Here is a 26215-nt window from a genome sequence, read left to right as displayed (position 1 = left end):
TTTTTGAGGAAGTGCATCTTCTCCAAGGTCCAGAGCTCCCTCTCTGTGAATGTCCGTTGCCCGGACCCGGACTTGGGCAGCTTTTCCAGGCGTGCGAAGTTGTCTCTCATGCCCTTGAACCACCCTTGCAGATGAGAGACTTCCTTGGACATGGTTTCTGCCTGCTTCTGCCATGCAGCGTTCTTCATGTCTGGTCTTCTGTAATGCGTCACCTTCTTGTTCCATATCATTTCGTTCTCTTCCAAGAAGGCGACCATTAATTCTTCCTCGTCATCGGACAGCTTGTTGGCCTTTTTGTCCTTCTTGCTCTTGACAGATGAAGCCTGCGATGCCAGCGATGCTTGGCTGTCTACTGACCCAGCGCGTGAGTGAGTAGGGGAGTACTGAGGGGATGCGGATGGAGAGTGTGTAGCATCCTCAGCATCCTCGACGACAACAGCAGGGTCCAGGCTTGGCAGCTCAGCAGGGTCGAGGCCGGGCAGCTGAGCAGGGTCCAGGCTGGGCAGCTGAGCGGGTTCAAGGCTGGGTAGCTGAGCAGGGTCAAGGCTGGGTACCTCTTTGACTCTACATCTGCCCCTTCCTCCACGACCCCTGCCTCTACGACCGCGGCCACCAGCAACAGGAGAAGGCGTCTTCTTCTTGAGGTTCGTACACGTTGGGTTCATCCTCTTGGGAGGCATTTTGAAGAGCTAAGTTGAGTTGTACACTCGTCGCTGTGCTACTTTGATATGACTACAAACGCAAGCGAGACGAGCTGCCACTTTCAATATGCACAGTTACGTGACCTCTAGGAAGAACAAAGCCATTTTAATAAAGGTTCTGAATAGAGCATCCCAGCCGTTTTTAATCCTTGATTTTGTATTATAGCAATTTCAATTGCTTTTGTAACCCCTGACCAGCAGATTGTATCCTTCTCTCTCCCCTCTCCACCTTCCTAAAGCTGTTTGTGTGTTTGATGAAATATCTATGTATTATTTGATTGTTATATTCATTGTATGTTTTACGATTGATCAAATAAATAATAATAATACTAATAATGATATTTGTAAATGTTATTCTTGTATGTATTTGAATGTGGAAGTTTTTAACATGTGCGCTCTGGATACGGCCTGTATGCGCCCTGTATGCGCCCTGTGTGCGCCCTGTATGCGTCCAGCGCGCTAGCAACACGCTGTGCATTCGTGGAAGTTTTTAACATGTGCGCTCTGGATACGGCCTGTATGCGCCCTGTATGCGCCCTGTGTGCGCCCTGTATGCGTCCAGCGCGCTAGCAACACGCTATGCATTTGGTGTCAGCTCGCTGTAGCTTCGACAAAAGTTGGGCGCACGACAACGCACTGGCCAAAATTGCAAATTTCCCATGCGCTGGCCGTGCGTTCCCCATGCGTCCTCCCTGTGTGACCGGGCCTTTACAGAGCAAAGGACGTCATCGTCGAACCAATCCATGACATTCCACCTGAGTTGGTGCTGAAGGAAACGGAAGCCATCATTTCCGTCGGCTTGAGGATGTCGCCCTCCGATGCAACCTTTGACATTCCAGTGACAGTAACGATGCCCCATTGTGGTATATTCACAAAGCCAGAGACTGCGAAAGTCGTCACTTATTATCGCAAGAGTGGTAAAGTCTTCTCATCCTCTGTCCCATTTACATTGCTTTTCATATAAAAGTCATAGATCTAATCATGGAAGATAATTACACAGGTAATAAACGTACATTATAATTGTTCTTTTTACACTCTAACACATAAAGTTATATTGTTTTGTTTTTGGCAAAAGAGTTAGAAATTCCGTTAATGATCACTGATTAGAGGTTAATATACACGGACGTATTTAGTGATTATAAGTATTATAATACCTCTTCGTGAACTTACATGTTTTGACATGCAAGTATATGATTGTATCAAATGATAGTTGTGACAAAGGTTTCGGTTAAACATGTACTATACATCTTTGTTATTACTTGCATAAAAAGCTTCGGAAAGTTTTACGGCTCTTCTTTCTACCGGCGGGAGCCCGCAATGTGTTGTTAGGCATCGCGACCTAGATATCTACATGAACCACTTCTCCGAAATTTGGATAGTAGCTATCATCAGAAGGACATTCATTGGAAAACGTGTTATTTGTACACCATATATTCCAGTGTCAACTCCGAAGAATGATGAACACGTGTTGTTTGTCCACGTAAGAGATGAAAACATTGGAAAAGGAGAGGTTAGTGTTTTTTCTCGTCTTTCCTTCTTCTTGTTCTTCTCTTTTTCTGTTGATGCTCTTTATCGTCATCTTCTTTATTTACATTTATAGTACCAATATAATATTCAGGTACGATCGTCAACATTTATCAAGTTTAAGTTTTAACGGATTACATAGATGTGGCGTGATATAGGGGTCCATTCCCTTGACTCTCAATACTAGTGTTTTGTGGGTTCGAATCCCAGCCACGTACTGATGTCCATTGGCAAGACATTAATCCACATTTTCCACGCTGCACCCAGGTGTAAATGGGAACCTAGGATTTCTAAGGCAATGCTCATTGAAGGGCCCGCATTAATATAAGCATTACTAAATACTGATGTGCTTACCTTGGCTGAAGATGAACAAATTATCATTATCCTGATCTTTTGAATTTAAAATTTCGTTAGATCTAAGTTATATATTTCCATGTGTTTATACCCTTTCCGTCTTTCTTGTTTTCTTTCTTCTCGCTATATCTCTTCCTCTATAACTTACAATTTATACTGTAATGAGTGGGAATGCATTTGAACTTGAACCTGAACTATCGATTGTTTGTGTTACCTTACATCAATATTGTATAGGTGCAGCCTGGATACATGGCTCCGATCACCGGAGAGCAGTTCTTAGTGAGGTGGCGTTCTGGAGCGTTGAAGATTACTTGCCCAGAGAGCACTATGAAAGACAAGGCCATGGTAACAATCAAACAATCAATTTCAATCAACCTGCTCAAAGTGTTCTTATATTCAGTTGATGAGCTGGAAAATGCCTCCTCCGCATTTAGGCATACATGAATCTAATAAGTTTTGTTTAAATATAAAATTGGATGATGCTTTTTGTGCAAAATTAATTGAGCATCTTATTAATTGACCAACAAAATGTATCAAATAATTTTGCAATTTGAGAGTCGCGCAATTTATGATTGGTTAATTTCTGTTTGGCTAGTTCAGTTGACGAACCACTTTAGTTTTAATTTTTTAAACATAAAATACAATGGGCAAAATGGTGCCTACTTGGGGTACTTTTTGTTTAAGAATGGAAAGTTCAATGTATTGGACAAGATCTACAATACAGTGCGTCCCAGAAAAAACGAAACCGAGAAGTATCTATGTTTTTATCATAACTTAATCACAACTATAATTAATAAATGACACATATTTGGAAAGCTTAGATCCTCTTCTTTCATTTTTTGCCCTGTCATATGATACCTCAATCAGGAAAAATGAGCAAGGAAAAAGTTCTGTTTGTTCAAAGAGAATCTTGCATTTCCATAATTCGATTTAAAAAGTTCGTTTTCACTGGCTGCCTGCCGTATGCAAAAAGCAGAATTGACAAAAGACTTAACTTCGTTTCGTTGACAATCAGCCATGCATGAAGTCTTTTGTCTATGTATGATTGTCAACGAAACGGAGTTAAGTCTTTTGTCAATTCCGTTTGTTGCAACGGCAGGCAGCCAGTGAAAAAGAATTCGTTTAATCAAATTATGGAAATGCAAGCATCACTTTGAACAAACAGAAGTTTGTTATTCCTTACTCATCTTTCCTGATTGAGGTGTCATACGAAAGGGCTGAAAATGAACTTTTAAGAATTGTGATTTTCTTTTTGAAATTCAGATACCGCCCGCCAAATGACTTTTTGATTTCCTTCCTTCAAATTGCTTTTAATCACTCATGCGTGATAAATGCATATGAATAGCATCAAATGAAAGAGGAAGATCTAAGCTTTCCAAATATGTGTCATTTATTAATTATAGTTGTGATTAAGTTACGATAAAACATTGATACTTCTTGGTTTCATTTTTTCTGGGACGCACTGTAAAGTTAATATATTCAATGGCTTTCGGACCGTTTATCCTGTACCCTTATTTTTGAGGAGGGATCTTACAACAGTTCAAATTTACTTTCCGAGGTAGCTAGGATATAGATAAAGATAGTCGGCATGTGGGTCATTCAAATACTTCAAATACAATCGTTATCCATTAGGATGTCAGTATTTTTCTCTTTTGATAAGGATGGACCAATTGTAGTGAACAAGTAATGACAAATTTAACGGTTATGTAACGGTGTTCGCAATATGATCTGAAGACAGAATTATCTTTTTTGTTGTGAACTAATAAATTGTTTTTCACGTGCCATTCATATTGTATTTATTGAGTAAAACTTTCTTATGTGAATATTGCGAATTTGCTGATGATGTATCTGTTAGTAAATTAAGATTTCTATTTTGTGGACTAAATTGATACATTTTTGTCTTACTGCTATTAAACGTACATGTACAATCTGTAAAGTTTATTTTTAAGTTTTGTATTCATAAATATATACAAATATCTATGTATCTATGTATGTATATATATATATTTATATAAACACACACACAAATATATATATGTGATATGTTGTAGACTCTACGGGGAAGTGAGCTTCGCCATCTGACCCAGCACAAAGTGATGTTCAAAGTGGATACACGAACAGCTGACAAGAATAAAGTGATATTACAGTTCATCTTGAAACAAAGCACAACAAAGCAGCTCCTAGTTCCCATGCACTTAGAAGGTAATATATTGATTGTCCACAGGGAGGGGGGGGGGGTGGTTTACCTTGAGGGTAATTTTCTGGGGGAGGGGGTATTTGACCGGGGGTCAATTGTAACATTACTCAATCACCGAAATATTATTATTTGTGTATTATTTATAATGAACCATGATTATACAAGCAATAACATGAACATAATGAATGTACATTTTTATGAAGTTAACACAATTCCCTTCTCTTGCAATCAGAAATAATCGCATCGCCAAGACCGTCGGCATCCACATCAGTCGACAATCCTCCTCAAGATGCATCAGCAGAAGTCGATGAAGTTTCTATATCAAGAGCTAGGTTAGAATGGCTAAATAATCGGTTTTTAAAATCTTTTTTCAGCAAGATCGCATTGATGGGATAGGGCAACATTTTGTGCATAATAATCCTTCGATATTGACGGAATAATACCTGTTCCGGACGTATTTTCAACATAGTTGATCTTCTCTGACCAAACGAAAAACCTGTGAGCTTGTCAGAATACTCACATCGCCCATGCAGAAACAACACATCATGCAATGAGTCACAATTGTAAGCTGCGTACGCGCCGGGTAAAATGAAATGTCTTGATTATTCGTCTACGTTCTTTGTAGAGGTGTTGTGGTCGAGTGGATACGTCACCGGACTGACCATCACAAGGTCCGCGGTTCGAGTCCTGCCGCGGCACTAATGTCCTTTGGCAAGACATTGATCTACATTTGCCACTCTCCATCCAGGTGTTCAATGGGTAGGATGCGAAAGCCAATGTGGTATGCTTAGCAATTTTAGCCTAGTAGCTCTTGTTGGAATGCTCCCCAGGGAGTGGAGAAAGTACATACATTGTGTGCGGGCAAGCCAGAATCCGGTGCCCGGGGTAATAATGTAAAGCGTCTAAAAAGTCGGACATTCCCGACATATTTAGCGCTATATAAGCAATTATATTATTATTATTAATACTTTTAGAAATAAGAGTACATAACAAGATATAGGCAATATTATGGGTATTGAAATCGTCGCTAGGTAAAACAAAGGTTTGTTGTTTTGCAAGAGGTAATCAATTGTAAAATTGAGGGGAAAATAAAACTAAGGGCAGTAACACAGAGTCCCGTCACAAAATGTAGGTGTTATAATATTACGATCTGTATTTCTTACTCTTATATTTCTTATAATTAAACAGGGAAGTGAGTGACGCAATGCTAAATAAACTGGCAAGAAACATTCCAAGCTACGCCTACTACACGTTTAGCGAAAAGCTTGGAATCGAGCAAAACCAGGCCAGGAACATTGTGGTTAAGTATAACAACGACTGTTATATGGCAACGATGGAATGCATGGGGATATGGAGGGATAGATCAACTCGTAGTGTAGCTGACTTACACGAAGTTCTGAGAGAAGCTGAACTAGGGGGTTTATTGTTCACTGTAATTAATTGACAACAACAACAAGGTATGCCATGTGGACTCGTGGACTCGTGAACTCATACATACTGTGTATATGTACATATTTAGGAGCATATTATGTTTTGCGAGGAAAGAGATACGTATTAGACCGAAACACCAGAATTGAAAAATATGTTTACATGTATATAGGTTAACAAATATTTCACCCATAGTGCTTCTTCAAGATATATTGAGGCGGCCATGCATGAATGGCAATTGAGTATTCTCCTATTCTTAGAAGAATGGAACATGTTTTGATGTTTTTTGAAGAGCTTGTCATTCATGAGGTCAAATATGATGTTTTTCACCCTTATTTATGCCTCCGCCCACCGAAGGTGGTGATGTAGGCTTTATATTTTCGGGCTGTCCGTCTGTACGTCAGTTCAAAAGTTTTTGATAATATGTATTACCATAGGAAGATGATCTGATAATATTTTGGTTTTAATAGTAGGTCAATTTCACATAGGTCAACATGTGACATTCCAACTATTAGCCTCGTTATCGAAAAATCTCTAGAACTACTAGAAATATGAAGCCCAAACTTGGCGATAATATGTATTACCATAAGAAGATGATCTGATCATTCTGATGTGATTTTGTAGTAACTAGGTTAAAGGTAAACGAGGTCAATTTCTGACATTTCCGGTTTAGCTTTGCTATTGCTATATCTCAAAAACTATGAGAGATATGGGGTTCAAACTTGGTGATAGTATGTGCCATCACTGGAAGACAAGCTAATTAGATGTAAGGAAAGTAGGTCAAATGCCACAGAGGTCATTTTCTGAAACTAACGGTTCCAAGCCTTGATATCGCAATATCTTAACATGATGACAGTATTACTATAGGAAGATGATCCAATTAAATTTTGGGACTAGTAGGTCAAGATCATAGTCGTCAGTTGACATTTGATCATCGGCTTTTGTTTTTATCGTGATATGTCATGAATAACTTCATCCATTTCCAATACTGATCTTAGGGCGAAGCCATATAGGAGACGCAGTCGCATTATGTCTTGTTTGGAATGTGAAATGAGTTGTTTTTCGACTGATTGAGAGATAATCATGATTACGTAATCATCAAAAATGGGGCATGATTGTAAAAGGGAATAAACAGGTTTTCAAGTGATACCAACGTCAAATATGATAATGATATCAAAGTACTTAGCAAAAGATATACCAACGCTCATGGTTGACGGCGGACCTGTTTAAAGGATTTTATTACCATCCTTATTGATAGAATTGTAGATATGAGAGATCGTAGGTGTGCAAATTTTAATCATGATTTCATAATGGACATGTAATTTTGTGATTTAACGTGTCATTTGTTTTTATATGTCAAATTAAAGCTTGTTCAGCTTTAAACCGTGGCAATTCTTTCTTTTGTTCGCAATAAACCGTGGATTTTTTTTTAATTACCTAAGTGTAATACGCTTCTCATTTCTGTATATTATAACACAGAGCTAGGTGAACACAAATGGGAACTTTGTTACGCGCTCTGCAGAGTCGTTTATTTACACCTTTGTCATAAACCCATGGTGTATTTTTCGTGGTTTACCGCGGCATATCAGAACAAGCCTTAAATGTGTATAAATCTCATTAGTTTTCATTTTCATTTCTATCGTAAATTGAAGTTTTGCCCTTTCACAATAAAGCTTTTCAAGTTTAATGAGAGTTTATACATCTTCATATATCTATGCCAAATATTCAATGTAAATATTAATGTATAGGGCTAACATGATATCCACAAAAAATAAAATTAGACTTTGGTGCAGAAAGTCTTCAATATGATACACTAGTAATCTTCATTACCAAATCCACAGGAGAGGACTTAGAACAGTGAGTCCCCGGTTGCTTAATACACATGCTTTCCAATCAAGCAATCAAGCATGTTATAAGCGATGAACCGTAATTTTCATTACATCCACATTAGTCTTGACGTTATAATGGCAATATGTATTTAATATGATATCACATCTAACTGTACATATTACTTTTCTGTGCATAAGACCTACACAGTTAAGGATGTCTATCTTGTGTATATGTATCAAATATCATGATGAGTTTTGATTTATATACATAACTCTGGAGATTATGATTAGTAAATGTTTAACGAGTGTGCCATGTGAAGTATTGTGCACTGCTGATACAAGATTTTTTTGGGCATAGGTTTGCACATAAAATGCAAAATGAACATCATGGTATATAGATTTCATTAAATAATTAATCTCAGTTTTGACATCATTATATTTGTGCGCATAAGCCTGCGCATGTTAAATGTCCAGTGTATTTAGATCTGGAATATTATCATATCTCGATGTTGAGTTAAGCCTGCAACTGTGTGAAATGTATGTGCATAGGTCTGCATATTTTTGATAAGGTTTTATTCGAATATTCAACAATACATCTGGAGGCTGATGCAAGTGAATTTACAAGGTAAAAATAATTCCATAGACATTAAAATATAATTATATGCTTTAACACTTTTAAATGAATCCAGATATAAACAGTACATAGTAAATAAATCATAAATAATGAAAACAATAATAATATTGAGTTCGGTTTGCATACTTGGATAAGAAATAAATAGAAATTCAAAGGGTGTAAGATCAGGTATACAGTTTGAGAGTCGGAGCAGGACATTTTGATAATGTATTAAGCGACAAATTATTATTGATCATTAAAAATTGAAACTAAATGATTAAACTGTAACATTTACATGAAGTATATATACAAAATATAAATTTAGTATATATAAAAATTTAATGTCAAATGTATTTTAGATCGTGTATAATATAATATCTCGGTCTTGAATTTTTTGTAAATTTAGTACATTAAAGTCTTCACAAAATATATAAAGTGCCTCAATATATTTCATAATATCACACCCCAATTGACTTTGGATGTTTGTGCATGAAACTGCACATAATTGTGACTGTTTTAACATGATATCACAACTCACTTTTGATGTTTGATCTTTGTGCATGTATAGTATGCTCATTTTATTGGTGAAAGCCCAATGTATATACACCAATAAATAGATTTCAAACAATATTGCTTATTACTGTTATGATTGGATTTGCGTGTATAAGTCTGCACATTGTAATGTTGCTTGTCGGATACGCCTCTCGGTATAAAATATATTGTTTGCTGCATAAGTCTGCCCGTTTTAATGATGAATGCACAATGTATATACATTTCGTTTAAACTCATATCTCGATCTCTTGTCTGGATTTGTGTGCACAAGTCTGTACACGATGTGTGATGCTCTATGCATAATGTATTTACTATGATAGCGTATCTCTTTCTCTCTCTCTCTCTCTCTGTTGAGTTTTTGCATAATTCTGCACACAGTAATGATAAATGTACATTGCATATATTTCATGTAATATCATACTGAGATTGAAGTTGAGTGCTTAAAGTCTGCACACTATAAATCACCATTACATACATGTATATATTTGCATATGATATCATATTGTAATTGGTTCATAAGTTTGCACGTTATAATGGTACATGTCCAATGCATATACATATATATGTATATAATATATGTATATTTCATATAATATCATAACGAGATTGAAGTTTTGTGCATAAGTCTGCACAGCATATAATTCCCTTTGCATACATGCCTTATATATTTTATTTGATATCATACTGTACATTGATTATTGTGCATAAGTCTGCACATCATAATGGTGAGTTTTCTTTCAATGTATGCATATATATATATTACATCATATCATACTAAGATTTAATTTGTGCACATACGTCTCACATCGTATTGGTAAAAATCAAATGGATATAATTTCATAACGAGATTGAAGGCTTGTGCATAATTCTACGAATTACAATTTTGAATTTCCTATACATACGTGTATATACATTATATGACATCATACTGAGATTGGATTTTTGTTCATAAGTTTGCACATCATAATGATGAATGTCAATTGCATATATACTTCATATAATATCATACTGAGATTGGATTTCTGTGCATGAGTCTGCACATCATAATGATGAATGTCAATTGCATATATATTTCATGTAATATCATACTGAGATCGAAGTGTTGTACATAGGTATGCGCACTATAATTGTTTCCTTTCTTACAGGTCTTTGCGTTTACGATATTGATGTAATTTTTACTGTCGAGTTCATTTGAAATATGATTGAATATTAAAATAGATGATGTGTTAATGAAATACTTCTTTCAATTTGTATAAGCGCATGACAGGTAGTAATTGGGATAAAGACGGAGACGGAGGAAAAAAGAGAAAGGAATACGAAAGAGATGGGGGAGGAGAGAACTGGAGAAGACAGAATAACTTAATTGATGGGATGACTTAAAAGGAGAGCAAGAAGGATTACAATCGAATAGGAGATATTCAACTGTGGTTTACCCGCCCTATTTCATATGCATTAAAATATGCTCGTTAATATCGGAAGAAAGATTTAGTCTTTCATATTTAAGATCCTTTCAATGGAATTAATTTGTACACACACTAGTAGATTTATGAGCATCCAAATTATTTCATCGGCACAATTATTCCAGTCAAGGGCATTCCGATTTGTGTTATCCTCATTCGATTTATTTCAGGGCAAAGCAAATTCGTTAACGTCCTACGGAGTCGTCAACAATTCCGAAGCTTCGTTACTCTGAAGGAACAACATTCTGAAAACGAAAAAAAATTCATATTTCCGAGAAAAAAAAAAGAAACCTGTATCGTTTTACGGAAGTACGAAAATTTCGGATAACGCAACAAGTGTTCGGAATTTGTCTTTTTGTTAATCGGAACTTTGGGAAAACAAGTACCTCCCTTCAAAACGCTGTTGTGCATTATGTTTGTGCACCCATTGTTTTTGTTGTTGTTTTTGGTATTATCGGCGTTTCATTACACATGAAAGTTTAACTTATACTCCTTCCCTGTCCTGTTAAAGATTGAACAGTAGAATTACTGCCCTTAACGTTCATTTGTAGACAGAGAAGACCTTAAAACCTCCCACGAAACAAAAGGTTTAAGCATTAGTCTTTAGTTTAAGAAGTTATATTGTTTTGAATTTATGGTTAGGGTAATATACCAGTGTTTATGATGTCCGGTTGATGTACCACGTAGGGTAATATATAGATGTCCTGTAATTCAACAGACAGGGTTATATATATATATATATATATATCATACACATACATGTTTTTCTTTAGGCGTCATTGGACGGACATTTGGAGTGATTGTCATTAGCAGGTCAATAATTCTAAAGACAAGTTTTAGGGTTAGGGTAAGGGTTTAGGGTTAGGGTTGTTATGATGTTCGGTTGATGTACCATGTAGGGTAATATATATATACATATATACAAATATATATATATATATATATATATAGAAACATATATAAAACAATGGCCCGACGACTGACCCTTGCGGCAAACCAAAGGGAATCTTAACGGGAGATGACAAAATTTCACCGATTTTAACAACTTGTGATCTTTGATCGAGATAATGATGCTATCCAGTAAAGCACAACCCCTCCTATGCCAACAGACTTGAAACGATTCAGTACCAATTTAAGGTCAACAGTGTCAAAGGCTGATGAAAAATCGAGTAATACCAGAAAAGCAGCCTTCTTCTAATCAACAGCACGAATAATATCATTTGAATATCCCTTTTAATAAATGAAACGACAATCATGCTGCTTGGAACTTGTCAATGTACTGTATTCGTATTAAAGACATTCCTCGTTAGATAATAGTAATTTCACTGCTGTTTCGGAAAGATCATGATTTAATTTTTACGTGTGAAGAATTTTACTGAGGAGTATAATAGCGTTCTACATTAAGTTATCAGCATGAACAGCAATATAGTTTATTTCCAAACAGAAGAACAGATGATTCAGGAAAAAATAAGATTTATTTGCTTTCATTACGCGTAACTATATATACCCATTCTGTTGTAACTATCGGCGAATAGAGTTGATTAAACAAATATCGATGAGTCACTTGTTGGTGGACGTGTCACAGTTTTCGAGGTCGGTGAATACAATTGAATAAACACACGTTAAAGGTACTATGTCCCCTTTGCAGCCAACCTCAAATTCTGTAGAACTTTGCAGGAATTATGAATATGTCATGTATGTCCTATCTGTGAAATTTAAACGTTAGCAGTGTCCTTATATTCAAATTATGCAAGGAAACCCGTTTACTTGCTAGACTTCACTGTCAGACACTATTTAGTGACTGACTGGCTTTTTTCTCCTTTTTTTGGTAATAACATACATAAAATGAGCAGTAATCGTAAAGAGTACATTTTTTTTCCTTCTTTTTTTTCTTCCCCCTTCTCATTTCTCTATGTATCTCATTCTAATTCTATCCCTCTGCGCCTCACAATAGTTTACTAGATCGATGGCGCATAATAAATGCTGTATTATTATTATTATTATTACATGAGCAATTGTCTACATCAATAACCCACTTCTTGTAATGGCCAAATTTAACTGATGGAATCTTTGCGCAGCATAAAACGTATGGCCATTCGGTACAATGGTCTGAAAATCAAGACTATTACTTATTGGCTCTATAGCTCCTAAGTCGATTTTTTCAACTGATAGTCGTTATTTTCCCACTTGAAGACATTTTCAAGCCCCACCTTTTTAAGGGAAGTTCTAAATTAGTATTATCTTTGAAATGCCGTTGAAATTTAACCTTTTCATTTGTTTGGCCTGCAAAAAGGACATAGTACCTTTAATAAGGCAATTGTTTCGTGAATTTGTCACATTTACCCAAGATAGTAAATCATTCGAATAGAAGGCCTATGTAGGTAGGAAATCTATCGAATAGAATACAGATAGTAAATCTATCGAATAGTTTGTAGAGAGTAAATATATTGAACAGGGTGAATCTATCAAATAGTATGTAAATAGTAAATCTATCGAATAGTGTGTAGATAGTAATCTATCGAATAGTATGTAGATATTAAATCTATCGAAAAGTATGTTCAAAATGAATAAATTGAAGAGGGTAAATCTATCGTATAGTATGTACATATAATCTATCGAATAGTATGTAGATAGTAAATCTAACGAATAGTATGTAGATAGTAAATCTAACAAATAGTATGTAGATAGTAAATCTAACGAATAGTATGTAGATAGTAAATTTAACGAATAGTATGTAGATAGTAAATCTAACAAATAGTATGTAGATAGTAAATCTAACGAATAGTATGTAGATAGTATATCTATCGAATAGTGTGTAGATAGTAATCTATCGAATAGAATATAGATAGTAAATCTATCGAATAGTTTGTAGAGAGTAAATATATTTAAGAGGGTAAATCTATCAAATAGTATGTAGAAAGTAAATCCATCGAATAGAATATAGATAGTAAATCGATCGAATCGTGTATGAAAGTAAAGCTATCGAAAAGTATGTAGAAAATAAATAAATTGAAGAGGGTAAATATATCAAATAGTATGTAGATAGTAATCTAACGAATAGTATGTAGATATTAAATCTATCAAAAAGTATGTTCAAAATGAATAAATTGAAGAGGGTAAATCTATCGAATAGTATGTACATAGTAAATCTATCGAATAGTATGTAGATAGTAAATCTAACAAATAGTATGTAGATAGTATTCTAACGAATAATATGTAGATAGTAAATATATCGAATAGTATGTAGATAGTAAATCTAACGAATAATATGTAGATAGCAAATCTAACTAATAGTATGTAGGTAGTATATCTATCGAAAAGTATGTTCAAAATGAATAAATTGAAGAGGGTAAATATATCGAATAGTATGTAGATAGTAAATTTAACGAATAGTATGTAGATAGTAAATCTAACGAATAGTATGAAGATAGTAAATCTAACGAATAGTATGTAGAGAGTAAATCTAACGAATAGTATGTAAATAGTAAATTTAACGAATAGTATGTAGATAGTAAATCTAACGAATAGTATGTAGATAGTAAATCTATCGAATAGTTTGTAGAGAGTAAATATATTTAAGAAGGTAAATCTATCAAATAGTATGTAGAAAGTAAATCCATCAAATAGAATATAGATAGTAAATCTATCGAATCGTGTATGATAGTTAAGCTATCGAAAAGTATGTAGAAAATAAATAAATTGAAGAGGATAAATCTATCAAATAGTATGTAGATAGTAATCTAACGAATAGTATGTAGATATTAAATCTATCAAAAAGTATGTTCAAAATGAATAAATTGAAGAGGGTAAATCTATCGAATAGTATGTACATAGTAAATCTATCGAATAGTATGTAGATAGTAAATCTAACAAATAGTATGAAGATAGTATTCTAACGAATAGTATGTAGATAGTAAATATATCGAATAGTATGTAGATAGTAAATCTAACGAATAATATGTAGATAGCAAATCTAACGAATAGTATGTAGGTAGTATATCTATCGAAAAGTATGTTCAAAATGAATAAATTGAAGAGGGTAAATCTATCGAATAGTATGTAGATAGTAAATTTAACGAATAGTATGTAGATAGTAAATCTAACGAATAGTATGTAGATAGTAAATCTAACGAATAGTATGTAGATAGTAAATCTGACGAATAGTATGTAAATAGTAAATTTAACGAATAGTATGTAGATAGTAAATCTAACGAATAGTATGTAGGTTGTAAATCTATCGAATAGTTTGTAGAGAGTAAATATATTTAAGAAGGTAAATCTATCAAATAGTATGTAGAAAGTAAATCCATCGAATAGAATATAGATAGTAAATCTATCGAATCGTGTATGATAGTAAATCTATCGAAAAGTATGTAGAAAATAAATAAATTGAAGAGGATAAATCTATCAAATAGTATGTAGATAGTAATCTAACGAATAGTATGTAGATATTAAATCTATCGAAAAGTATGTTCAAAATGAATAAATTGAAGAGGGTAAATCTATCGAATAGTATGTACATAGTAAATCTATCGAATAGTATGTAGATAGTAAATCTAACAAATAGTATGTAGATAGTATTCTAACGAATAGTATGTAGATAATAATTATATCGAATAGTATGTAGATAGTAAATCTAACGAATAATATGTAGATAGCAAATCTAACGAATAGTATGTAGGTAGTATATCTATCGAAAAGTATGTTCAAAATGAATAATTTGAAGAGGGTAAAGCTATCGAAAAGTATGTAGAAAATAAATAAATTGAAGAGGATAAATCTATTAAATAGTATGTAGATATTAAATCTATCGAAAAGTATGTTCAAAATGAATAAATTGAAGAGGGTAAATCTATCGAATAGTATGTACATAGTAAATCTATCGAATAGTATGTAGATAGTAAATTTAACGAATAGTATGTAGATAGTAAATCTAACGAATAGTATGTAGATAGTAAATCTAACGAATAGTATGTAAATAGTAAATTTAACGAATAGTATGTAGATAGTAAATCTAATGAATAGTATGTAGATAGTAAATGTAACGAATAGTATGTAGATAGTAAATCTAACAAATAGTATGTAGATAGTAAATCTAACGAATAGTATGTAGATAGTATATCTATCGAATAGTGTGTAGATAGTAATCAATCGAATATAATATAGATAGTAAATCTATCGAATAGTTTGTAGAGAGTAAATATATTTAAGAGGGTAAATCTATCAAATAGTATGTAGAAAGTAAATCCATCGAATAGAATATAGATAGTAAATCTATCGAATCGTGTATGATAGTAAAGCTATCGAAAAGTATGTAGAAAATAAATAAATTGGAGAGGATAAATCTATCAAATAGTATGTAGATAATAATCTAACGAATAGTATGTAGATATTAAATCTATCGAAAAGTTTGTTCAAAATGAATAAATTGAAGAGGGTAAATCTATCGAATAGTATGTACATAGTAAATCTATCGAATAGTATGTAGATAGTAAATCTAACAAATAGTATGTAGATAGTATTCTAACGAATAGTATGTAGATAGTAAATCAAACGAATAGTATGTAGATAGTAAATTTAACGAATAGTATGTAGATAGTAAATCTAACAAATAATATGTAGGTAGTATATCTATCGAAAAGTATGTTCAAAATGAATAAATTGAAGAGGGTAAATCTATCGAATAGTATGTAGATAGTAAATTTAACGAATAGTATGTAGATAGTAAATCTAACGAATAATATGTAGATGGTAAATCTATCGAAAAGTATGTTAAAAATGAATAAATTGAAGAGGGTAAATCTATCGAACAGTATGTACATAGTAAATCTAACGAATAGTATGTAGATAGTAAATCTAACGAATAGTATGTAAATAGTAAATCTAACGAATAATATGTAGGTAGTATATCTATCGAAAAGTATGTTCAAAATGAATAAATTGAAGAGGGTAAATCTATCGAATAGTATGTAGATAGTAAATTTAACGAATAGTATGTAGATGGTAAATCTATCAAAAAGTATGTTCAAAATGAATAAATTGAAGACGGTAAATCTATCGAATAGTATGTAGATAGTAAATCTAACGAATAGTATGTAGATAGTAAATCTATCGAAAAGTGTGTTCAAAATGAATAAATTGAAGAGGGTAAATCTATCAAATAGTATGTAGATAGTAAAACTATCGAATAGTATGTAGTTTCCGTAAACCTATCCATGAAAATGAAATTATAAATATTGTAGACAAAATGAAAGGTGGTACAAGTCCAGGATACGATGATTTTCATATCTCCGTAGTTAAGAAAATTATTCAGTTGATCAGCAAACCCTTATGGGCAAAATGTAATGTTTCTATTAACAAGGGAATATTTCTTCATAAGTTACACGTTGCAAAGGTTATTCAATATTTAAGAAGGGTCAATCGAGCCTGTATTCAAATTATAGGCCCATTTCCTCTATTTTCGAAGATTTTTGAGTAATGCATGTACAATCCACTTGTCGCTTTCATTGAAATATTTCAGTTGCTTTTCAGTAATCAATTTGGTTTCAGGTCTAAACACTCAACCTCTTCTGCTCTTATTGAATTCAATCATACCATCACGAGAGCTGTGGATGCTAAAGATATATCTATCGGTGTGTTTCTGGACTTTTCAAAGACCTTTGATTGTTTAAATCATGAAATATTATTAGCAAAACTATTTTGTTTGGGCATCAGGGGTTTCCCTTTGAATTTTTTTCAGAGCTATTCAGATGACCGAAAACAATTTACTGTTAACAATAAAAATAAAACAAAATTCTGATATGCAAAATGTTTCATGCGGAATTCCAAGAGGGTCAATTTTAGCCCCTCCCCCTACTTTTTCTAATATATATAAATGATATTCATAACTGTTCTTCCAAACTCAGTTATGTCCTCTTTGCAGATAACACTACGATATCGTTATCAAACACAGATAAAGAAACCCTTATTCTAACTCTAAACCACAAACTAGAACATGTCGCCCAATGGTTCAAAGTTAACAAGCTACTACTTAATGCAAACAAAACTCATATGATGATTTTCACCAAAAAAAATATTGATATTACCAACTATAAGGTAATTCTAAATGGCTATGAAATAACGGTAGTATCTAGCACAACATTTTGAGGAATTCAAATTGATGACGAATTTACCATGTAAGTTACATAATTATGTACACAAATTTCACGAAATATTGGTGTAATGAACAAAATAAACTACGTGCCTAGAAATATTTTGTTATCTCTATACTATACACCTGTTTACCCTTATGTTATATATTGTAATATTGTCTGGGCCTCAGCTTCTCAAGAAACAATGTTGAGACTATATAGGTTGCAAAAAAAGCAGTGAGGATAATTTTTGTAATGCCTCTCCTTGCCTCCACTAAACTTTTTTTGTTATACTCAATTTAACTTTTGAATTCATTCGATTTGTAAAAATTAAGACTGGCCATTTTTATGTTTTCTTTTCAGAGACAGATCTTGCCATTATCCCTGACACGCTATTTTTCCATTAACTCCGCAATCCACTCCCACTGTACTTGATCAAATGCAGATTTTCACATCCCATATGCAAGAACTGTTTTCTCGAAAGGCTATTTACTATGCAGGTCCCAAACTATGAAATGCATTGCCACCTAATCTAAAATATGCATGCTCTCAGAACGCTTTCCAGAGACAATACAAAGAAAGGCTTTTACAATCTTATTCACATTGAGTCACCTGTTGTTTGTTGTTTATTCCAATGTTAATAATTGGGTTCTAGGACAATTACCCCCTGGGCAATCACCCTCGGGAAATTACTCCCCGGAAAACTACACCCCAAGGACGATTACCCCCCAGAATATTACCCCCCCGGAGAACTACCCCCCGAGGACAATTACCCCCCAAGGACAATTACCCCCCGGAAAATTACCCCCGGAAAATTACCCCCCTGAGAACAATTACCCCCAGAAAATTACCCCCCCCCCCCGGACAATTTTTATGGCGCCAAATCCACTTTACAATCAAATGCTCAATGCGCAGCTTGTGCAAAAGAGGAAATACATGGTAAATAAATACAAAAGTGCAATAGAAAAGCTAACGGTAATAAATTATAAGCTAAATTAAATAGATATTTCTTATGATTGTTTTTAACGCTTCACCAGAACTGCTATTTTTAATCCATTGAGGAAGAGTATTCCATAATGAAGGCCCAGCATGAGCGAAGGTTCGCTCCCCGCTTTGTTTTTAGCCGGATCACAAGTAAGCTGGCCTTTTGAGAGCGTAGCTGTCTAGAGGGAATGTAATGCTTGGTCAAGCCGATGTTGTACTGCGGAGGGAGGGAGAGGGGTTGTTGATTTTGTTTAAGGGTGCTTCACCCCCCCCCCCTCCTCACCACTTATTCGCCGCTAAATATTTTATCACGAATTTTTGTTTACCCTCCTCGCAATGTCTCACTCTCACCTCTGGCTATAAGTTTGCAACCTTAAGAACTTCCCTTAAAAAAAAGCTTGCACGGGCTTGTAATTAAGCTATCATTAAATTGTAAGAAATCAAAGTAGATATTATTCCATTTCTAAAATGAAAAGAAAATTTCATAAAAATACTGACACGATAAGAATTAAAAATACTTAATACATCAGTTTTCATGTTTAAATATCACAAAGGGATTCTACCAGTATTTTTCGATGATATGTTAAGAACTAATTCTTCATTCCCTACCTGTTACACTCGTGCCCAAAAGAAAAGAAGAAAAGGGAGACAATTATTTGTTCGTTTGTTTGTTTTCATTTCTGCATTTTCAAAATAGAACATAATCATATACATTAAGTAACAAATATGTCTTCATTTTACATAATTGTAAATGTTTAAGAACATTAAATAAAATGCATACAAACACAAATATAATTTCAATGAAAAAACATAAATTACAGAAAACTAAAGGGTCGAGCATGATTTAACTATTTTAGATAAATTGTTCCAAAAATCGGGGCCATGGTGTCTGATTGATTTATGTGTAATCAACAATCTGCGGTTAGTTAAATGAAAATTCTCAGAAATACGAGTTGGATAAGAATGAATTGTATTATTATGAACAAAAACATTATCGAATGAAGGTGGCAGTTGCTTTTTATTCATGTATTTGAACATGAAAATTGCAACTTGGAGAGTATGTAAGTCAGCGACTTTTAAGGTTTTTAACTTAAGAAATAATGGGTCTGTATGGGCTATAACAAAAAATAGATCCAGTACAAATACGCAATGCCCTTCTTGTAATAACAGAATTGAATTAAGTTTAGTTACACCACAATTTGCCCAAACAATATTACAATATGTTATATATGGAAGTACTAGTGTGTTATAAAATAAGAATAACGTAGTATTGGGCAAAAGACATTTTAACTTATTAATGATTCCAACACTTCTGGATATACACATTGATACATAATGTAAGTGATCATTCCATGTTAAATTGTCGTCAATAAATCAGTTTTGTATAAAAGAAATAAAAGTGGGCCTAAAATGGAGCCTTGGGGAACGCCACAATTAACGGAAAGTAAATCCGAATTAAGACAGTTAAAAATAACATATTTTTTTCTATTTGTTAAATAATCCTTAAGATATGAGAGGACTTGGCCCCGAATACCGTAAAAAGAGAGTTTTTAGAGTAAAATAATATGATCGAGCGTATCAAACGCTTTACTGAGATCTAAAAAATACCAATCACGTGTTCTTTATTTGCTATGCCATTAGTAATCTTTTCACAAATTTGTTCTAAGGCCAAATCAGTGGAGGGATCTTCCTAAAACCATATTGATTTAAATTTAATATTTAGTGAGTATTTAAAAAATTGATTAACCTATTATATACAATTTTCTCTAAAACTTTAGATATACTAAAATAATAGATATTGGACGATAATTACTAATTTCATGCGAATCATCTTTTTTAAAGATCGGAATTATCTTCGCTATCTTAAGTAAATCGGGAAAAAAAAACCTTGCAATAAAGACTGATTAATAATATGGGTTAGTGGATTGGCAATAACATGTATTATATGTTTTAAAAGTGATGTACTAATTCTATCACAACCTTGAGCTTTGGACATGCTTAATGCTTTAGTAACGGTAATAATTTCATTATGGTTTGTTGGACTTAAACAAATATTGTTGGATTCGATCTGATAAAAAGTCAGTATAATGAATGTTAGGAGGACTATCAATTATACTTGCAAGTTGGGGCCCAATATTAGTGAAAAATGAATTGAAATAATTAGCCTAATTACTAAAATCCTTAATTATAACATTATTTAAAGTGAGCTCATCTTTTGGTAAAGTGTCTATTTTAGCATATGTGTTTACAACTAGCCCTCTTTAATTTATTTGAAAAGTATTGCTTCCGGGATATTCGAATTAATTTTGTTAATTTATTACGGTATTTTTTATAAGTTGTTAAATTTACATCAGTTTTTGTTACGTATATATGTTTTATACATGCGATTTCTAGTTTGTATTGATTTGAGTATACCTTTCGATATCTAAGGGTTATTTGGTTTATTATTTTTACGATTAGATTTCGCTAAAGAAATATTACTATCGTAATAATTTTGTAATTTAGTATTAACATTTTCATAAGCAATATTTACATCGTTTACATTATGAGGGGTTTCTTTTCGATACATAATATTATAAAGTGGTTTCAATTGGGAAATTTCATGGTCACATATTACAAAAATAGGTAAATGGTCAGAAACTTCAGAGCATAATAATATTTTTTGTAGTAAATGCATTAGAAAAAAATATTATCAGTAAACGTTGAGGGAGGGGCAGAGGGAGGGGCAGAGATATCAAGGAAGGATTAGCATCAAGTCGTCTTTGACCGTTGGTTCTATTAGTATTCTGCCCAATATTTTTTTTCATTCAAAGCAGAGATGACATTGGTACAATGGTAATTCGTCATGCGTTTCTTGTGGTTACCTCGATGTTGTCGAATTTCCTTTCGGTAAAGTTGATGTCGTTGATTGGTGTGATATCGATCTCGTGAATAAAGGAGGAGGTGTGAACAAAGCATCAGGATATCGCGGTACACCGTCACGTGTAGCAGTGCAAGGGGGACATATACAGTTGTGAAATACGCCATCTGTAAAGGTACAGACCTAAATACATAAATTATTGTGCTTCTAATACAGTTCAACTTGATACTGTTTAGTGTCTCGTAAATGCAAGGGCAGATTTAATCAAACTACCACGCAATGGTTCTGCACCACAAGGTAAATCAAACCGTTATAATCAACACGATATAGCAGAAATTATCATGTCAAAGGAAGCAGATCTGAGACGTACTGATATTGTCAGTACTATCCTTCTAAATGCAGCTTCCCAGGGTGATATTTACACTGTAAATTACATCATACGCAAAGGCGCGTACCCGAATTCGGTAAATGACGATGGTTATACAGCCCTTCACATTGCCTCACGGGAGGGTCATCTTGATATTGTTAACTGTCTAGTGAATGCAGGAGCTGATGTAAAGAAAGCAGCAAAGAATGGCGCGACACCTCTCGATACGGCGTCATATACAGGTCGTGTGGACATTGTAAAATATCTCATTTATCAAGGAGCGAACCCAAATTCGGTTAAAAACGATGGTTACCAACCCCTGCACTTTGCCTCGAAAGAGGGTCATCTAGATGCTGTTGAATATCTAGTGCATGCAGGAGCTGATGTGAATAAAGCAACACAGAATGGTTATACACCACTGCATATTGCCTCACAAGAGGGTCATCTTGATGTTGTTGAATGTCTAGTGAATGCAGGAGCTGATATGAAGAAAGAAGCAAAGAATGGCGTAGCATCTCTGAATAGGGCGTCATATTCAGGTCATGTAGACATTGTAAAATATCTAATTTCTCAAGGAGCGAACTCGAATTCGGTTGATAACGAGGGTTTTACATCCTTACACATTGCCTCAATAAAAAGGCATCTTGATGTTATTGAATGTCTAGTGAATGAAGGAGCTGATGTGAATAAAGCAACACAGAATGGTTATACACCACTGCATATTGCCTCACAAGAGGGTAATCTTGATGTTGTTGAATGTCTAGTGAATGAAGGAGCTGATTTGAATAAAGCAACACAGAATGGTTATACACCATTGCATATTGCCTCACAAGAGGGTCATCTTGATGTTGTTGAATGTCTAGTGAATGCAGGAGCTGATGTGAATAAAGCAACACATAATGGTTATACACCACTGCATATTGCCTCACAAGAGGGTAATCTTAATGCTGTTGAATGTCTAGTGAATGAAGGAGCTGATGTCAATAAAGCAACACAGAATGGTTATACACCCCTGCATATTGCCTCAGAAGAGGGTAATCTTGATGCTGCTGAATGTCTAGTGAATGAAGGAGCTGATGTGAATAAAGCAACACAGAATGGTTATACACCACTGTATATTGCCTCACAAGAGGGTCATCTTGATGTTGTTGAATGTCTAGTGAATGAAGGAGCTGATGTGAATAAAGCAACACAGAATGGTAATACACCACTGCATGTTGCCTCACAAGAGGGTAATCTTGATGTTGTTGAATGTCTAGTGAATGCAGGAGCTGATGTCAATAAAGCAGCAAAGGATAGCGTAGCATCTCTGGATAGGGCGTCATATACAGGTCATGTAGACATTGTAAAATACCTAATTTCTAAAGGAGCAAACCCGAATTCCGTTGATAATGATGGTATAACACCCCTCCACGTTGCCTCACAAGAGGGTCATCTTGATGTTGTTGAATGTCTAGTGAATGAGGGAGCTGATGTGAAGAAAGTAGCAAATAATGGTATGACAGTTCTCAATGTGGCGTTAGAAAGAGGTCGTGTAGACATAGTAAAATATCTAATTTCTCAAGGAGCGAACCCAAATTCGGTTGATAACGATGGTTATACACCCCTGTACACTGCCTCACAGGAGGGTCATCTTGATGTAGTTGAATGTCTAGTGAATTCAGGAGCTGATGTGAAAAAAGCAGCAAAGAATGGCGTGACATCTCTTCATGCGGCGTCATATACAGGTCATGGAGACATTGTAAAATATCTAATTAGTCAAGGAGCGAACCCGAATTCGGTTAATAACGATGGTGTTACACCAATGCATATTGCCTCACAAGAGGGTCATCTCGATGTTGTTAAATGTCTGGTGAATGCAGGGGCCGGTGTGAATAAATCAACAAAGAATGGCATGACATCTCTCCATGCGGCGTCATATACAGGTCATAGAGACATTGTTAAATATCTAATTTCTCAAGGGGCGAACCCGAATTCGGTTAATAACGATGATGTTACACCCATGCATATTGCCTCACAAGAGGGTCATCTCGATGTTGTTAAATGTCTGGTGAATGCAGGGGCCGATGTGAATAAATCAACAAAGAATGGCATGACATCTCTCCATGCGGCGCCATATACAGGTCATAGAGACATTGTTAAATATCTAATTTATCAAGGGGCGAACCCGAATTCGGTTAATAACGATGGTGTTACACCCATGCATATTGCCTCACAAGAGGGTCATCTTCGTGTTGTTGAATGTCTAGTTAATGCAGGAGGAGATGTAAACAAACCAGCAATTGATGGTGATCTACCACTTCATGCTGCCTCTCGTGGGGGCTACATTGACATTCTAAAATATCTCATTATAAAAGGAGGAGATATCGAGGCACGTAATAATTTCGGTTGGACAGTTTTTCATTTCGCAGCAGATAATGGTCACTTGGAATCGTTGGAATATTTCTTGAGAAACAACACTTGCGGTACATCTGGAAGTGGTCACAACGCTCTTGAAGTTGGAATTCAGGTACTGTTGCTCAATTCAAACAGCTTTGACGTAACAGTCGGTCGCTCAGTGCGGTGCATTGGCCAAAATTTAACAACCAATTGTTTTGTATGGTTTTATCACGTGTGCTTGGTCAGAGGGAAAACAATAGAAAAATAGGTATCCCGGGATGACTTACCCGGTTTCAGGCTTGTAGATACTCGAGTAAGGATTTAAAGCATGTTCGTGAAAAATGAAGTCCACAAATTGCGAAAAAAGTTGAATATTCATTTATTAAACCTCTTCAACACAATTTTATAACGTTAGAATTGAGTCCATGAGTGACTCAATAAGTTCAAATGAGACATAACTGTAGCCGCGGGCAACTACCCCCAGGACGTAACTGCGAGGTAATTGTCCCATGAATTATTGCCCTGGGTGTAGTTACCCTGTGTGTAATTGTTCTTTGGGGTAATTCACAGACGATCATTGTCCAGGGTCAGGGGGTAGTTGTCAGGGAATACCTGCAGTCTTATACATGTTTCAATAACAAGCCTGCGGTAGATTTTTTATTTTGATGTTAAAAGATTGGGAAGAGTGGAAAGAAGAATTATGAAAAAATCATGTAGTAAATAGCGTTTTGGTGTTAGTGTTAGAGATTTAGCATTTATCAGGAAATATGGAGTACATGAAAAGAATGAATAAGTTTCTTAAATTGGGTAGGAGAAGTGTAAATAAATTATTTTCACTTATTTTAGGCTTCAATATTTCATCGTTAAGGTGTAATTTTAACTTTAATATATCTGAAGCTTGAAATCTGGAAATAAGAGGGGCGCGTTTTTACCTTTCGAATCGATACAAACAATTGAAGACACCGTGCAAAACTTGGTGGCTAATTTCGGCCAGTTCGTCGAGCCGCGCCGCGACTCTACCGTTTAGTAAAAGCCATTCAAATATCAATATGTAAAAAAAAAAGTGAATGGCATACAAGCAAATGCAGTGGTGAATACATGATATAATTTTAAGAGATATGTCTAATATGTGATATGCTTAAATATTCTTTTAACCAAGGATGGACTCCACGTGGATTTTGAACCTACCAATTTATTCCTTTGAAAATGATCCAGCTCCTCTGGACGAATGTAAAAGACTAAAATAATAAAACGCCAAATCCAATACCGAAGAGGACATTATACAGTGTTCTAATTTGTTTGTATTCAGCACAGAATTTGGGATTCGGACTTGTTTAGGATCTCACAAGTGAGGTATCACTTTACTCAGCACAGAGCTTCTTAAATCTCATGTCCCCTAAATAACATTGATTTTTAGTAGTGCTGAAGATATGAGTAAAAGAAATATCTACATCGAATTCTTATGATAACATTTCAATCTTAATTGTCGAAAAAATATATTGAAACAAAATCCAAAGATATTATTTTATGACCAAAATGATCATACAAGTGGGTATGTATTCCATGTTCTCACTGCGTATGTCCTATGTAGGGCAAACTGTAATCATCGACGAAATTAGAGTAGGACTACATGTATCTTATGGTGGGCCGACTCAAAACTATAGGTAGTGTTCCGATATCATTTATCTTACAGACCTTAAAAGGAGTCACGCCACTTATGGCTGCCGCAAGAGGAGGACATTTGGACTGTGTACGTCTGCTGCTCGAAAACAATGCAGATATTGAGACAGTAGATGCAGAAGGATGGACATCCGTCCATTATGCTGCAGCAAGGTGA

At 34.6% G+C, this 26215-nt stretch overlaps 1 protein-coding gene across 1 annotated transcript; it reads left to right on the top strand.

Annotated features, from left to right (window-relative positions):
* The first annotated feature begins 1434 nt into the window (after nt 1-1434).
* On the top strand, nt 1435-26215 carry LOC115927619 (ankyrin-3-like). Its single transcript, XM_030993721.1, has 7 exons — nt 1435-1618; nt 1973-2211; nt 2814-2924; nt 4631-4781; nt 22467-22604; nt 23268-23542; nt 26072-26215. Exons 1-7 carry the CDS (start codon nt 1507-1509, stop codon nt 26213-26215), a joined length of 1170 nt encoding a protein of 389 aa, XP_030849581.1. The 5' UTR covers nt 1435-1506.

Source organism: Strongylocentrotus purpuratus, unplaced genomic scaffold (genome assembly GCF_000002235.5).
Source record: "Strongylocentrotus purpuratus isolate Spur 01 unplaced genomic scaffold, Spur_5.0 spur5_scaffold_20, whole genome shotgun sequence".
In the NCBI taxonomy this organism is placed as follows: Eukaryota; Metazoa; Echinodermata; class Echinoidea; order Camarodonta; family Strongylocentrotidae; genus Strongylocentrotus; species Strongylocentrotus purpuratus.
Note: the sequence above shows the minus strand (reverse complement) of the source record. Positions and strands in the feature narration are given on the sequence as shown.

Coding starts and splice junctions, on each gene's coding strand:
- LOC115927619 (XM_030993721.1), top strand. CDS start 1,507: ATGTCGCCCTCCGATGCAACCTTTGACATTCCAGTGACAGTAACGATG. Junction 1,619..1,972: donor CACTTATTATCGCAAGAGTG/GTAAAGTCTTCT, acceptor TTGCATAAAAAG/CTTCGGAAAGTTTTACGGCT. Junction 2,925..4,630: donor CTATGAAAGACAAGGCCATG/GTAACAATCAAA, acceptor GATATGTTGTAG/ACTCTACGGGGAAGTGAGCT.